This window comes from Nannospalax galili, unplaced genomic scaffold (assembly GCF_000622305.1).
Source record: "Nannospalax galili isolate Female #2095 unplaced genomic scaffold, S.galili_v1.0 scaffold56, whole genome shotgun sequence".
NCBI classification, from domain to species: Eukaryota; Metazoa; Chordata; class Mammalia; order Rodentia; family Spalacidae; genus Nannospalax; species Nannospalax galili.
This window is the reverse complement of record NW_008340065.1, coordinates 3,400,266-3,417,468: the sequence shown is the minus strand read 5'-3', so window position 1 is coordinate 3,417,468 and position 17,203 is coordinate 3,400,266. Positions and strand designations below refer to the sequence as shown.

The window sequence follows — 17,203 nt, the reverse complement described above, 5'->3', positions numbered from 1 at the left end:
CTTGAACTTGTGGCAATCCTTCTGCTTCAGCCTCTTGAGTACTGGGGTTACAGGCATGTGTCACCATGCCTGTGTTCATTTTGAAAAAAAAATACCAAGCTGTTCCTTTTGAAAAATGAGGTGATGGGCCGATTTCTCCTCTCCCATTTATCCCCAGCTATGTGTCTTTCAGTGGGTGGTAGGATGGTACTGCACTGGACTGTTGGACAGACAGACACCATCTTCCTAAGCTTCGTTGCACCTGCTTGCCCAAGATTGTCATAGCTGAGCTTGTTAACTGTTCACACTCTAGCAAGGGAGGGACAGGGGAGAGTCGTGAGACCCTCACCTACAAGTCCAGCCACAGCTTCCAACCAACCAGTTGGCCCTAGTTGTGGTGTAGGGGAGGGGCTAAGGGTATATAAGCTGGGGAAGCCTAGGGTTGAGTCTCTTGCCATTTTATGCAGTTGTGGGAAACCCATCATGCATGCTTGGATGGAGACTTTCCATTGAGGCCTTAGTGGGGGAGCACCCACACTCTTGTAAATAAATCCTTACCCATTGCTCTGTAAGTAAGCCCAATAAACTCACTGGTTCCCCCAGACTGCAGTTTGATTAAATTGTACCTCAGTTTGTTGTTGGGATGAAAGGAGGAGGAGGTGGATGTCGTTTTTACCTCCTCAGAAGGAATTTTAGCTACAGATAGCCATTTTGGATAGGGTTAATTTAATCAACTAGACCATACACAGACTATGTAAGACCCCTGTCTAGTCTCTAGCGTAAAGAGCATTAGGGCTGTGGATTGGGAAAAGTGACCTTACAGCAAGGCTTTTGGCTGTGATGTGCATGTGCTGATCACCCAGAGGTCCTCATCCAATACAGAATGTGACTCAGTTGGTGTGGGGTGGGACCTAGGTCCTGGCTTTCTAAAATTCTTGGGTGATACCCTCAATGAGAAGGGGAGGAGGTAGAGGAAGGACTCCAGGTGAGCGGTGTGTATCTGCAGAAGCAAATCCATGTCAGGGCCAGTGTTTAACCATTTTATTTCACACGTGGCACCCAGAGGCCAGTAGTCCTACTAATGCACACCATGAGGCCCCATGGGAAGAAATGCATGTGGACCCAGGCCTCTGGACCGAGGCAGGCACTCCCCAACTCTGTGGAGGTGGTCCTTCCAGAGTGGTGCTCAGGAGAAACACTTACCTAGATGGCTGCCCTGCATGAGCATGTGAAACAGCTGCAGTTTCAACATACCAGACTGGGATGGGGTTCTTCCCATGGATAGGATTCCTGACTCAGTTGCAGCAGCACAAGTGGATGGGTGTGTTTACTATGTAGCCCTGGTTCTTAACCTACAGTTATATGTGTATGTTCATGTAGCATATGAATATATGATACCCACACCTCCCTTCAAACCCATTCATTATTCAGGGAGAGTGGGTTCAGGATGAGAGTTAGGTGACTGGATGTACAGATGAGCAGGGACCAGGACCCTCGAGATGAGGACATTCAGGTTTGGGAGGGTACAAGGAGGTGGGGTCTCCATTAGTGTTCTCCAGGACCTCACTTCCAACAAGGACTTTGTGTAGGGAACAGATACGGGATTTGGAGGCTGATGGTATAAGATACAAGAGAAACAGTGAAAGAGAGCATCCCTGAGTGTCCATCACTTTGAAAATGGCTACTTATTTGGCTTTTGCATGAAAGGGAATGCTATCCCATCAAAACAGTCATATCTGAGTGTTGATGTCATTTTAAGGAGAATTTGCAGTCGACTGCATCAGGCACTTCAAAGCGCTGTGTGGAAAAGGTCACGAGTGTGATACCTGAGTGTTCCTTTAACAAACTGGGATCATTTTAGAGTGTTTAGCTGTGGAAAATAAAACTATGCAGGCTGTTAAGGATTCATTTATCCCAAATATAGACCTGTTGTGTGTAGCTGTAATGTTTAATGTGGAATACATATTTCATATCTGTATTTGGGAAACAATATAGAAATGAATTCACTTATAATTAAATGCATATAAATAAAGTCCTTGGAAAATTCTCATTTTCTTGTCTAGTCTTTGTTAGAACAGACAGGGCACACAGCTCTTAGGCTGAGAAGATGGCATTTAGTTGATGCAGTTGTAACCTTGGTATCACTAAGGGGTGATCCCCTTCAGATAATAAACCCATTTAATTCCAGATTCAGAGCCTTCACAATGAAGGCAGGTGACAATCAGCTTGGTGGTGATAGGTGTTTTGTTGCCTGATGGGTTTCCCTCAAAGAAAACTGTGATGTTGTTGATCTTCTTGGGCCGCACAGAGTCTGAAGCCCGGATGGTGAAGGCTGGGTTCTCCACGATGAAGGAGAAGTTTGCTTGGTGCAAGAAGACATTCTTGAAGGGGATGATGATGTTGTATCCAGCTCGGATCAGGAAGGGGCCTTGGGGCTTGGGAGGCAGGGCAATTCCGAAGAGGGGGATGATATATTCGCCACCTGCAAGTGATGACAGGCTCAGGATGCCCTTGGTCTCACCCAAGTGGCTGGGCTCAAAGAAAACTTCCACGCTGACTTCAGTGCCACCCTGGGCTCCTGGGGCTACATTGATGACTCTTTCTGTGTGGAAGTCAGGACAGTCTACCTGGATGGGGAACAAAGGACATTGACTTACACAGGATCCTAAAGAGACTACCAGTTGTTCAAGGTCATCTGCAACCCCTCCAAAAGAACTTACGTTTATGCAAGACTGGAGAGGCTATAATATTGCATTCTACGCTATGGAGCTGAGGTCTTACTGGCTAAGTATTACTCATGACTATCCCAACACTGGTACCAAGAAATAGAGGCAACGGGATATTAGTAATGCACTCTAAGACATACAACTAGATGATGCTGGTGGGGGAGTTATCAGGTATGTTTCCCATATCTGGTTTTTGTTTCTTTCCATTCACATGGAAGTGGAACATTCTGGCTCCTTGTGGATGGGTGAAGCTAGTTCTGAACAATTAGTGAGTAGAAGTGAAAGGTGTCATTTCTGTCCTAGAGTATTTAGTCATCCGTAAGTCCCATCAGGGTTTTTTCACCCCCTTGGTACTGTCATTGGAAACATTTGAGATAAGGGCTGCTCCTCAGCAGGATAACTGAGTGACTAATAGAGTCCTCATGGCCCCTCACTGAATAGATAGTGCAAGTGAGAAGCAAACCTTTGTTCCTTTAATACACTCAGATCTCAAGGGTTGTTTCTATATGTAACCAAGTCTTTCCTGATTAATATGATAGTCAAGAAGTCTATGCCTCTTGTTATAGCCACAGCACTTCTGATTTTCACTGGGGACATCATGTCATGGTGAGCTATCTTGGCTCATGAGGGCCAAAGCAGCTCTGAAGGGACAGAGTGTTGTCCTTGGGTAGGACAGAAAGGTGTCCCTGGGTAGCTGATGCCGTGGAATTGCCATCCATGATCAGACTGCTCATGCCCAAACTATTGTTTGTAAGAGGAGTAAATTTCTATTTTGCTGCTAGATTGGCTTTCTGTCTTATAATAATATATAATGTATACTTACTATGGTCTAGGTGCTAAGAAGATGGGTTTATAAATACATATTTCATGTATACATACATGTACACACATACAAATATATATGACTGTGTTTATAGTAGCTCTGTGAGGTTGGAGGTTGCTATGGTTTGAAGGGCACCACCAAAACTCATCTTGAAAATTAATCCTCATTATAAAGTATTAAGATATGGGACTAAGTAGGATCTTTAACAGGAGACTGGGTCATGAGGGCAGCCCTCATGAATGGGTGAATCCATGAACAAATTAACATACTGGTGGGCTAATTGAGAGTGTATCTGTTTATAAAAGTCACTTGGCTCCCCTTCGAATGCATCCTTCCTACCACTTTGGGACTCTGAGAGTGAGTATTTAGCAGCAAGAGGTCTTACTACTCAGTTTTCAGAATCATTAGCTGAGAAAATTTTTACTCTTTATAAATTGTCCAGTCTGTGGACATTTATAAGTAACAGAAAATGGACAGAGACAGTAGCATTATCTCTAGTTAGGGCTTAGACAGCTTAAGCAAATTACTCATTCAAAGAGAAAGTGGTGAAGCAAGACTCAAACCCATGTCTGATTCCACAGCCTATACTCATGAGCTCAAGGGATACTTACCTCCTTTACTGACCCCTAAGTATGATGTGGGAAGCAAAATCTCCCCCCACCCCCAGCTTAATAAAATAGAAAGTCTATAAAAGAAGAACTCAGGTTCTGATACTATTTGTTTCTAGCTGGGAGTTTCCAGGCTAGATTCAGTTCTCTATGGCAGGATTCACTATGACAGAGACCCATGAGGTTCACCTTTCTGCACCCTTGGAGTCATTCTTCCATCATCATTTAAAAATGTTTTATTTATCATTTTTATTTTATGTGTATGAGTGTATTGCCTGCATATAAGTGCACCCATGTCATGCAATGCCCTTGGAGGTCAGAAGAGGGCAACAGATCCCCTGGAACTGGAGCTATGGACCACTGTTATCTGCCATGTGGGTGTTGGGAAACGAACCTGGGTCCTCTGCAAGAGCCGCTACTACACTTAACCTCTCAGCCATCTCACCAGTCCCCCATCATCATTTTTTGAGACAGGGTCTCACTACGTATCTCAGGCTGGCCTCAAATCCTCCTGAGTGCTGAGATTATAGGGCACTGGGATTACAAACTATACTGGGCTTCCCATTATTTGTTGAATCCAGTCTTCTGTCAAGGAAAGGGCCTACTCACCCTGCAGAAGTACTCTGTCTTCTGCCGGGTGTAATTGGTGAACTTCGCAAAGATGCTTTGGCTGCTACCAAGAACAGTCTGGAAGTGGACAGTTTTCTCCGGAGGTGCTGGCAAGGCCTTCAGAATGAGTTCATACTGGTAGTAACCCAAGTCACAGTTGTGCAAGGTTAGTCTCCCGAAGGTTTCCCCAGCTTTCAGGGGCTGGAATTCAAATGCAAATGTTCCCTGGAAGACAAGACAGAGACTCCTGTCATGCTGGAAGTCTGACCCATCCTCTGCCACTGAGTGGCCTGCCCAAGGCCTTCTGGCGGTTGGTGGCAGAAAGGATGCTTCACATGCAAATGCTCCAGCTGGTCCTGAGCTTGGAAACCCCGGCCCAGGCTAGCCCACTTTCACTCCCCTTCATGTCCTCTCACTTCCTCTATTCCAGGTATTTCTCCATTCTAAATCTTTGTGAGTCTAATAGGTGTTGGGTGCTCTCTGGAGAAGTACATTTATGGAGATGATGGGCTCCACAGGAGGGTTAAAGGTCAGGAAGCCCCTTCTTTGCACAAAGACAATCTTTGAACAGCTTCTTGGTTTGGGCTCTGCCCCTACTTGAGGGGAAGCATTTATTCACCTTCCCCGTTCTTACAAAACCAAAGGGTATTGTTTATAAGAGCACACAGGGAGAACAATTCAAATGCTTATCAATAGGAGATTGGTTAAATGAGCCAGGGTTTCCCCACCTCAGTGGAATATTATGCAATCCAGTAAAGAATGAGGTAGAGCACACAGTGCTGACGTGAAAAGTGTTGATGGTATTGTAAACAGGAGAAAAAAAATGTATATAAAGCTCATGAAAAAAGATTTATTTTTATTTGTGTGTAGTCTCTCTCTTTCTCTCTCCTCTCTCTCTCTCTGTAAGCAATGTGTATGTGGGTGCCTGCAGATCCCTTGGAGTTAGAGGTACAGGCAGTTGTGAGCTGCCTGATATGGGTGCTGGGAACTGAATTCAGGTCCTCTGGAAGGGCAAAAAGTACTCTTAACCACTGAGCCATCTCTCCAGCTCCATAAAACTCAATTAATTAATTAAAATTTTTATCGCATGTATGTGTGTTCACATGCACATGTACAGGCCAGAGGACAGCTGTCTGGAATTATTTCTCTCCTGCCTCCTTGTGGGATCTGGGGATTAAACGCAAGTTGTGGGGCCTGCATGCAAGAGCCCTGTACCCCACGAGCTACCTTGCTAGCCCTAAAGCTCGTTTTTGTTTTCTTTTGTTTATATGGAGAAAAGAGTTTGTAAGACTATATATAGGATTGTTACTGGTGTTATGTTGGAGGAATGGGTATGACCACTTTCACTTCTTTTCTTTTCTCTCTCTTTCTTTCTTTCTTTCTTTCTTTCTTTCTTTCTTTCTTTCTTCCTTTCTTGTCTTTTTTTCTATAGCCCCACATGGCCTGGAACTCACTATGTAATCAGGCTGGGCTCAGTCTCACAGAGATCCACTTGCCTCTGCCTCCTGAGTGCTGGGATTAAAGGTGTGTGCTACCATGCCTGGCACTTTCTATTTCTTATACTTCTATACAGTTCGACATTTTGTTTTATTGTGAGTAGATATTTTAAAAAATTCTTATTGAAAAATAATCAGAATAAATAGTATATCAGTGAAGTTGTAGATATTTAACAAAAGAGCATGACATTATACAATAAAAATGAGATAAATAGGCAAATGTAAAAACAATATAATTTATAGAAACAGACTCAAGAATATATACAAAACCTACATAATTGTATAACCATTAAGTAAATTTAATCAAGAGTCAGGGACCAGGGATATGGCTCAGTAATAGAGCACTTGCCTAGCATGTCTAGAGCCCCGAATTGAATTCCCAGCATGAAAAAAAGGCAACAAACAATAGTAAAACTATTTTCCTTGCTGGGTCTGGTGGTGTAGCCCATAGTTCCAAGCTACTTGGCAGCATGAAACAGGAGGATCACAAGATCAAGGCCTGTCTGAGCTACAGAATGAGTTTCAGGCCAGCTTTAGTAACTTAGTGGGAACCTGTCTTCAAAAAGTGGGGTCAGGGATGGAACTGGCCTGTAGCTCCATAGTAAAAAGCTTTTCTAGAATGCACAAGGCTCAGGGTTTGATCCCCAGCACTATTAATACTTTATTCCTTAAAGAAATCCCAGAACTGGGCTGGGGAGATGGCTCAGTAAATAAAGTGCTTGCTGAGCAGCTGTAAGGACTGGATTTTTGATCTCCAGAAACCCCACAAAAGCAAGGCAGGTGTGAGGGCCTGCCTGTAATTCCAGCACTTGGGAGGTGGACAGGGGATCCCTGGGCCAAGTGGATTAGCTAGATGTGCTGAAATGGTGAGTTTTGGGTTCAGGGAGAGACACCACCTCAATGAATAAAGTGGAGAGCGATTGAGGAAAACACCCAACATTGAATTCAGACCTTCACATGTACACACATGTACATGTGCACCTGTGTGAACACACATACACACATACATATGCAAAAAAAGAAATTCCAGGACAATAAATTTTACTTGTAAGTTATACCAGGCAATCAAGGAGGAAGCAATTCTAGTATCATACAAATTCTTCTAGAAAAAAAAAAAACAGAGAGAACCCATATCAATCAGTATAACCTCAATACCAAGATCCAACACAAGTTATAGGAGAAAGAAAAGTTGGACATCAGTCTTCCTCCTAAACACAGATACAAAATGTCTGATAAAAATACCTACTTGAGTCTAGCCATATACAGAAGAGAACTCATAATGAAGTTATCCCATGAGTGTAAACTTGTAACTTTAGAGAACCTAAGCAGTCACCACAACAACAGATTAAAAGCAGAACAATTATAGAGGCATCTCAATAGATGCAGAGCAAGTATTGGATAAAAATCACCATCCATTCATGGTGTCTTATGATCCCACTTAAATTTTTTTATTTTTTTGTGCATGTGTGTGTATGTGTGGGCTTGGGCATGCCATGGCACGTGTGTGGAGGTCAGAGGACAACTGTGAGAGTCAGTTTTCTTCTTCCAACACATAGGTCTTGAGGATTGAATTCAGCTTATTAGGTTTGGTGGAAGGCACCCTTACCCTCTGAGTTGGCCTTCACTGTTTTTAAAAACTTGAGACAAGATCTCGTTATATAGTCCAGGCTGGCCTCAAATGCACAATTCACCCACCTTAGTCTGCAGGACTAGGATTAAGGCATGTACCACCATGCCTGGTTCCATTTATGGTATTAAAAAAGTGTGTGTGTGTGTGTGTTATGTATGTGTTGTGTGTGTGTATGCATATATATATGTTGTGTGTCCATGCATATGTGGGTTTATGGGTGTGTGCATGTGAATGGACACTTGTCTGCACATGTATGTTGAGGCCAGAGGACAACCTTTGTTATCATCCTCAGGAATGCTGTCCATCTACTTTAAGACAGAGCCTCTCATTGGCCCAGAGCTCACCAATTAGGTTTCACTGGCTGGCCAGTTGAGCCCCAGAGATCCTCCTGTCTCTACCCCCCTAGTGCTGGGATTACTGGTGTGCACCACCAGGCCAGGCATTTCTTTACATGGGTTTTGGGAATTGAACTCAGGTCTTCATGCTTATAAAGCAATAAAGCAAACACTTTCCTGACTGAGCTATCCTCCAGTCTATATTCATGGGATTTTAAGTAAAGTTTTTAGCACATGAGGGATAGAGGGGGAATCTTCAATTTGACAAATGGTATCTATAAGAAATATGAAACAATTAATAAAGAATGACATTTTGAATGCCTTTCTTTCAAGATCATGAACAAGAAAAAGATTCTTTCAATTCACTATTCAGCATTGTTCCTTGATGGTCCCACAAGGCATGAGGAGACGAAAAAAAAGATTTAGAAAGGGTACCACAAAATGCAATTATTTTCAAACAGTATGATTATATATGTAAGAAATTTCAAGACTCTATAGTTAAAAATATAAATCAAATATATTTATAGATGCTTGGGACAAATAAAAAATAAAACTTTAAGGACAACAATGTGAAAAGAGTATCAAAATGTATAAAATCTAAGAATAAATCTAAAGATGAATAAAGTCTCCTCTCCCTTTCTTTCTATCTATCTATCCATCCATAAATCCATCCATCCATCCATCATCCATCTATCTATCTATCTATCTATCTATCTATCTATCTATCTATCTATCTATCTATCTAAAAATCCTGCTGGGCCTGGTGATGCATGCCTTTAATCCCAGCACTCAGGAGGCAGGGGCGAGGCCAGCCTGGGATGGTCTACATAGCAAGTTCCAAGCCAGCTGAGGCTACATAGTGAGACACGAAAACAAAATGACATAGCAAAACCCTTCCAATATTGCAAGACATTAAGAAAACTTCAGTAAGTAGATATTTGCTTACAGAAATCTCAGTGTTGTAAAGGTCTTAATACTTAACTGTTCCTGTGATAGGCTCACAAAACAGACATGAGTCCTTACCCCCTGGTATTCATACCCTGTGTAGTTCTTCCCCACACTGCTGCAGGGTTGGCCCCTGTGGCCACTAGTGCACAGCAGAAGAGATAGCATGCCACTCCTAAGATTAGGTCATAAAAGATTATTTCTGCAAGCTCATGCCTCACTCTTTTCTCCCTTGCAGTCTAGTCTCTTTCTGTTAGATCTTCCACTGTAGTGGAGTTGGGCCACCGTGTTGGAAGAAGCTCTAGGGTGAGGTAAGCAGCTGAGGTCTCCAGCTAACAGATAGCCAGGAGCTGAAGGCCTTTCCAACAATCACATGCCCGAGTTTGGAAGCAGATGATCCAGTCCCTGTTACAAGGGATGACTGTAGCCTCCTGAGAGAATCTGAACCTAAACCATTCAGCCAAGATGCTGTGCCTGGATTCCTGAGTGTCAGAACTGTGCAGATAGCAAGCACTTGCTGTTTGAAATTGCTATATTTTGGGGTAATTTGTTATGGGTCAACAGATAAGAGATAATTGATTCTTAATCTATAGATTCAATGGAATTTCATTCAAAATACCAACAATTTCTTTTATTTCCTTTGAGCAACTTGCCTTCAAAATTTATATAGCAATGCAAAGAGCCAAGATACAGATGAAAAGGAATAAGTAGTATTGGTATGAAGTCAAAAATTATCACATTAGAGAGACGCTAGGATAGACCCATGGATAGGTGAACTCAATTCATTCCATAAATGGTATTGCAGAGCAGTTAGGGAAAAGATGACTTGAGTTTGTTTAGTTTCTTATTGGAGAGGGTCTCATGTATCCCAGGCTATTTTCTAAACTCGCTACATAACAGATGACTGAACTTCTTGATCTGCTTACCTGTACCTCCTGAGTGCTAGGATGATAGGCATGTGCCACCACACTCAGTTTAACATGAGAAGTTTAGTCAGTCTGAGATGACTTCTATTGACTTGGGGAACAAAAGGAAATGTCTACTCACTTTATACACAGAAACTAACTTTCTAGGTTTAGGGTAAGATGATAGTAGTAATTACAACATAGCTTGGAATCTCCCCAAATGCCACCTCCCCAAACCCATATAGATCAAATAGGCTAATAATAAGAACTTATGACCAACATCTATAATGAAGCTAAGTGAAAAGGTGACCCCTAACTCTCCCAAACATGAGGGGGTAGAGCCAAACTACCAATAGCCATGAGACTGATGCCATATTAGATGCTCCAAGGGGGAAGGGAAGAAATGAGCCTTGAGAGCCAGAGAGCTCAGGTATCACCCCTGAATTGAGGGGCCCCACATAACTTGCTGGGACAATCTGATAATGGTAGTGATGCCAGAGGGGTGTTTTTAGTTTAACCACAAAGTGTCATAATGAGATTAGTCTATGGGGGGCAGTAGAGGATATCTGAATGCTCAAAATCAAGAGCGGGAGCTGGGAGTGGTGGTACCTGCTCTAATTCCAGCACTCTCCTAGCAAAAGCAGGAAGATTAGGGGTTTGAGGCTAGCCTGTGTTACACAGTGAGATGCTGTCTCCCAAAAGCCAACCAAGACCCAACTTAAAGCAAGACAACATTGCTAACAAAACAAACCAAAACCAACTGACCAAATGATTAAAGTCTCCTTCTGAAACAAAATCAGGCTTGGAGAGAAATCTCTGAAAGCAGAACTTGCTTATATAACAATGGCATTGAAGACAAAGGAAAGGTAAAATCCTGCTAAAAGTGAACAGGAGGGCAGAGAAAAACATTCTAGATTCTGAAGGTGAAGGACAATAGAGTTGGGGTGAAAGAAGCAGCTAGAGGGAGGATTTTGATGAAATGTGGACAGTGGGAAATTTGGAATGATAAACTGATAAAAAGAATAAAAAAGAAAGTCCATATTCCTCCTGGTTCACAATTCCTGGCCACATCTTCCTAATCACTATTAACAGGTTCTTGTGCACCTATTCAGAAGCAGTCTGTGCACCAACAGTACAAGTTATCAAGTGTATGAGCATGTATGTATATCTGCTCCTGTGTGTGTGTGTGTGTATGTTGTATTTGTGATATATACCTTGCTTTCTGATTCACCACTAACATTTCTTTTATTGCCTTTGTGTGTGTGTGTGTGTGTGTGTGTGTGTGTGTGTGTGTTGGTCTGGGGACTGAACCCAGGAATCTCATTCACGTTCACCAAATGCTCTGTCACTAAGGTACACTTACAGCCCTATGCTACTTTTTAAAAAGTTTTTTTTAATTGAATTTTTTTGGAATTTCATAAAGTATATTTTGATCATGTTGAGATCCCCCTCCCTATTTGCATCCCCAATCCTGCTTTCATATTCTCTGTCATTTGTGTTCCCAAATGTTCTTCCATGTGGGTCCATTCATATAATTAGCAAAAAATTGTTTTTCCTTTAGCTTGAACAAGGAAAATAAATAATAAAGTAATAACAAAGAAGCCCATTTTACCTGTCTATACTGAAGCTAACTATCCGTATTTCAGACAGGGACTCTGGCTACTACAGAAGAAAGGAACATTAGGGTAACTGTTCCAGCCTTTCTGCTGGGGCTGGGCCACACTTAAGGGATGCAGAACATGGGCCCAGAGGCCCCATGGGTAGAAGAAGCCTCTGTCATAGCCCTCAAGGGTCCCCTGGTAGAAAGGGTCATACCTCAGAGTTGGCAGGCACAGCGAACTGGGAGGGCAGGCTGATGTCATTCACCCTACATTCCGTGGAGAAGGTCACTGAGTAGGGCAGGGGGTTCTCCAACTTGATGGAGGCTGATGCACTCTGGCGAACTGGGCTGGTCAGCTGGATGGTTTTTATAATGCCAGAAGGGGTGACCCTGAAGCTCACTGTGTAGTACAAGAACTCATTGGTCACTTCGTTCCGGAAGATCACCTGTGTTCACAGGGAGAGCGGGAGGAAGCAGTGCAGAGGAGACATTAGCCAAGTGTCCTCTGTCCATATGCAGGAGCTCTCTGTGAACCTGGCTGGGCGTGGAAGTATAGGTAGCAGGGTGACATGGCCAGCCTGTCTGATCCATGCCAGGCAGCCTTTCTCTTTAAGCACTGAAGTCTGGCTTTTTCTAGGTGAGAGATGATAAAAGCCTTTGTTTGCTTTAGAAGAGGCTGGGGCAGCTCCGTCGACTGACAATATTCTATCAATGGGGACAGCTGGCCAGACCGAGGAAAAAAGCAAGACTTCAAGAGCTTCGAGTTGTAGTGGGCTTCACTCCTACCGCTGTTGCTGCCAGAGTTGTCATCAATAATGTCAACAATGGTAGTATATCTAACACTTAGAGGGTGATGAATGTATGCCACACTGTGCAATCCAATGTGCACAATTTGTAGGCATGGTTATTATTAGAAAATGGAAGCTTAGCAAAGCTCAGTATCTTGCCCAAGGTCATATGCAAAAAATTGTCACCCACAGAGTGACTCCAGAGCTCACATCTATGACTGCACTAAACTGTTCACTCTTCCTGTGACTGATATGCTGCTCATATTTCAAAATTCTTTTCCCTGGAGAATGAGGTTGTTGGCCTCGAGAGCCTGTTGGTCATTCACATAGCTACTTAAAAAATTTCTTTAGAGGCAGTGTCTCATGTAGCATTAAATTCCAGAGGCTGGCCTCAAACTTCTGATTCTCCTGTTTCAACCTCCTAGGTGTTGGGGTTACATGCGTGTGCCACCATGTTTAGATTTCACATGGCTACTCTTGTGAAGTAGAGTCTGTTTGAGATTTCCCTTTTTTAAAACACTGGATTGTTATCTTACTATTAGTAGGTGGTAATAATGCCTTATACAGCCTGGTTTTTACCTACATTCTTTTAAAGATCTTGTCTGAATTTTTGACTTTAAAATCTTTACTTTGGTGAGTCTGTCACTAATCATAGCTTCACAACCTGTCTATTAACCACTTACGCTCAAGTCCTTGGTCCTGACCTCTCCCATGAGTTATGAGTTCATAAGGCTCCTTTTCTTCAAAGCACTTATCTTATTTGGAATTATGTAACCACAGTGCAATTATTTGAATAATGTCCATCTCCCTCCATTAGACTAGAGACTGTGCCTGGTTTTGAACATTGCTATGTTACCAGCATTTAGTACAGAACATGGCATAGGTGTTAATAGATACCCGTTGAACAAATGAAAGAACTGGACGAGATAGTTCATGTGTGAAAGACACACTGATGGATAGAATCTGTCACACTCTAACACCTCAGGGTCAGACCTCCAGAGTTTGAGGGAGGTGCCTTTGACCTGGCAATACCTTTGCAGTGTACAGGCCCTCCTTGTGGGAAAAGAAGTTCAGCTTGTAGTCTTTCTTGGAGCCAGACAGTACATCGATGTAGTCAAGGCCTTTTAGAGTAACGCTTAGGTCTGCCTTCTCTGGTTTCACCATTTCCACAATGACTCGGAATCTGGAGCAGCATAAGAGAGGAGAGAGACAACGAGAGACAATGAAAATCAACGAGAGACTGTCCAAAGAAACGAGGGAAAGGGGTTGTGTCTGCTTTTGGTTTTATGGAGAATTCGTGGGTCTATGAGTCTAGCCTTCATTCTGTCACTAACAATGACAGCAACTGTCATTTATGGACCACTTATTATGAACTAGGTACCCAGTAATTCCTCTAAGTCTTTAAAAAATATTTTATCATGTTTTATTTTATGTGTATGAGTGTATTGTCTGCATATATGTAGGTGCACCCATGTCATGCAATGCCCAGAGGTCAGAAGAGGGTGTCAGATTCCTCTGGAACTAGAGTTATGGACAGTTGTTAGTTGTCATTTAGGTGCTAGGAATCAAACCCAGGACCTCTGCAAGAGCAGCCAGTGTTCTTAACCACTGAGTCATCTCTCCAGCCCCCCTCTAAGTCTTTTTTCTTTTACACGTATTTAACTGTCACAATGTCTAGAGGAGGCATATATCATAACATATCCATTTTAATGAAGAGGAAATAGAGGCCCAAAGAATGAAGATAACATGTACAGGTGACATGAGTAGCTACTGGTAAAACATGGATTCACATTTAGATCTGAGTCTTCACCCATGCCATGCAGTGGCCTTCAGGAAGGTGCAGTTCTTTTCCCAGGCTTTGGTTCTTCTCTGTGGAAGGAGGGGACAAAGCTGGTTGTTCCTGAGCATCTCTGGTTTCTGCATTCTATTCTTCTACTCCTTCCTACCACAAGCACGATGGAAGGGGACGCCTCTGGCCAGTGACTTAGGCCTTAAGACACTCAACAATAACAAAGATGATTATCCTTGTGACTATAACAGCTACTATTTATTGGGCATTCATTTTGTACCAGGCAATGTTCTAGAAAATCTACAAGAGATAGTACTGTTTAGTTTGCCTTCTATTGCTGTGATGAAACACTGTGACCAAGAGCAACTTGAGAAGGAAAAGGTTCATTTAGAGTACAGTCCCTCATAGAGGGAAGCCAGGGGCAGGAGCTTAAGTAGGACAGACACCTGGAGGGAAGAACTGAAGCAGAGACCATGGAAGCTCGCCGCTCACTGGCCTGTGCTCAGCCTGCTTTCTTTTTTTCAAAAAATGTTTTATTTATTATTTTTATTTTATATGTATGAGTGTATTGCCTGCATGTATGTGAGTGTACCTGTGTAGGGCAATGCTGCAGAGGTTAAAAGAGGGCTTTGGATTCCCCTGGCACTGGAGTTAAGGATGGTTTGTAGCTGCCATGTGGGTGCTGGGAATTGAACCCGGATCCTCTACAAGAGCAGTCAGTGCTCTTAACTGCTAAGCCATCTCTCTAACCCCTCAGCCTGCTTTCTTACACAACCCAGGACCACCTGTCCAGGGGTGGCACCGCCCACAGTGCCTGGGCCCTCCTGTATCACTCAACAATCAAGAAAATGCCTCACAGGATGATAGAGGAAATTCCCCAGTTGAGGTTCCCTCTTCCCAGGTGTGTCAAGTTAACATCTTCTAGAGCTATCCATACACAAGCACTGATCAGGAGGATAGAGCTCATGTTCAGGAAGTACCAAGCAACATTGATAACCACAACACTTTCTGCAGGCCTTGAGCAGGGAAAGGACCAAACTGGATGGTGGAAATTGTCTTCCCACCCTGACTGCTTGCCCCACTCCCTCACCTCTGGGGCTTGTTCAGCCAGTTGCTGACGGACAGGAGCTCTGTGTAGGGAGTCTTGCATGGCACCTCACGGCAGATATTGGCGACAGCTTTGGGGAGTTCAGCAGTCCCATGTAGGGCATACAGCCAGCCAGTCCCATCCGGGAGGGGGAAAAAAAGGGTGCCCTTAAAAAAGAAGAGCTGAAGTTAGCATGACACAGAAAGTCCTTTATTTATTTATAGGCACCTACCTAACCTGGAGGGAATGCAGGACTAATAGAGGCTCTGAAAATAAGCTTAACGCCTTTTATTTATTAGTCTATTTTTAAAAAACTTTTTGGTATGTGTGTGCTGTTTGTGGTACATGCACATGGGTGTACAGGTGTACACACCTGTGTGTATTCATACCACATCCAGGGCAGGACAACAGGTATCTTCTTCTATAGCTCTCTGTATTATCCCCTTAAGATGGTCTCTCACAGAATCTGAAACTCACTGTTTTGGACAGGCACCCTTGCCTGGAATCCACCTGTCTCTGGCCAACAATGCTGGTGTTACAGAAATGCATAGTCATGTTCAGCTTTTTACATGGGTGCTGGGGATTTAAAGTCAGGTCCTCATGCTTGCACAGCAAGTGCTCTTACCCATGAGCCATCTCCCCTGACTCAAGACTAACACTTTTGGAAAACAGCTTGGTAATATATTCCAAGAGTTATAAAATATTTGTATGACTGGGTATGGTGGCTCAGGCCTGTGATCCCAGCACTCAGGAGTGTGAGACAGGAAGATCATGACTATGTGGCCAGCTTGTGCTAGATAATGAGATTCTGTCTCAAAGAAAAGAGTCAGTATGCATTTGAACCCAGTAACTTCCTGGAGAAAAATAATTCTGAAAGCAAAGCCTTAGAGAATCACTTAAAATACTGATGAGAATTTGGAGGGAAATACCCAATAACAGGGAGATATTAAATAAATTACAGAGTGAGTACTCAGTGAGATATTAGGCAGTCATTAAAATGGTTATCACAAACTACACAGTTGGATAGAAAGGTATGGATGATACTATGTAGACCAGGCTGGCCTTGAACTCACAGAGATCCCCCTGCCTCTGCCTCCCAAGTTCTGGGGCTACAGGCATGTGCCACCACACTTGGCTGAAAGGTATGCATGATACAATGTAAAGTGAAAACAAACTGAATCCAAGACTGGGTATGCTATGATGACAGTTATGGCTATGGCAGCATAAGGACTGGTAGTGAAGACTTAAGAAAATGTCATTGGCTTATAAGGCCAAAGACTGTGGCTGCTTTACCTTTCTGATTCTTAAAATTACATTTTAAAAGATTCATTTTTATTATTTTCTCTATGTGCCTGTGTGTGTAGGTCTGTGTGGGCAAATGCCACGAGTGTGCAGGTGTTCATGGAGGCTAGACATGCGTCAGATCCCGTGAAGCTGACCGAGCTGTGAGCTGCCTGATGTGGGTGCTGGGAATTGAATGGGAAAAGCAGCAAGTGCTCTGAACCACTGAGCCATCTCCCCAGCCCTTAGGTTACATTTTATTTATTGTGTGTATCTACATGTGTATGTGCATATGCATACATGCACCATGGTGCATGTGTGGAAATCAGAGGACAATTTGTGGGAGTCAGCTCTCTCTTTTTTCTCGCCTTTTACATGGTTCTTGGGTATCGAACTCAGGTTGCCAGGCTTGGTAGCAGGCACCTTCACCCACTGAGCGATTTCTCTGGCCCTCTTTTCTGATTTTTATTATAGCTACCATGATGTTATCTATATAATTAAGTTAAATATTAGTGTGATGGCTAATCCTGGGTGTCAACTTGACTGGATCTGGGATTAACTGAAATGAGAGAGATCTTGATTGGATCATCTGAAGCTGGAAG

General features: G+C 43.1%; 1 protein-coding gene across 1 annotated transcript in view; it reads right to left on the bottom strand.

Annotated features, from left to right (window-relative positions):
- Positions 1–2,012: 2,012 nt before the first annotated feature.
- Hydin (HYDIN axonemal central pair apparatus protein) overlaps positions 2,013–17,203 on the bottom strand; it is a 416,625-nt gene continuing 401,434 nt past the window's right edge. The window contains exons 79-83 of the mRNA XM_008834989.1: positions 15,324–15,487; positions 13,477–13,627; positions 11,872–12,102; positions 4,746–4,970; positions 2,013–2,606 (exon numbers count right to left, since the gene is read on the bottom strand). Of these exons, the coding sequence (XP_008833211.1) occupies positions 2,124–2,606; positions 4,746–4,970; positions 11,872–12,102; positions 13,477–13,627; positions 15,324–15,487 (1,254 nt within the window). The 3' untranslated portion in view covers positions 2,013–2,123. The remainder of the gene's footprint in view (positions 2,607–4,745; positions 4,971–11,871; positions 12,103–13,476; positions 13,628–15,323; positions 15,488–17,203) is intronic.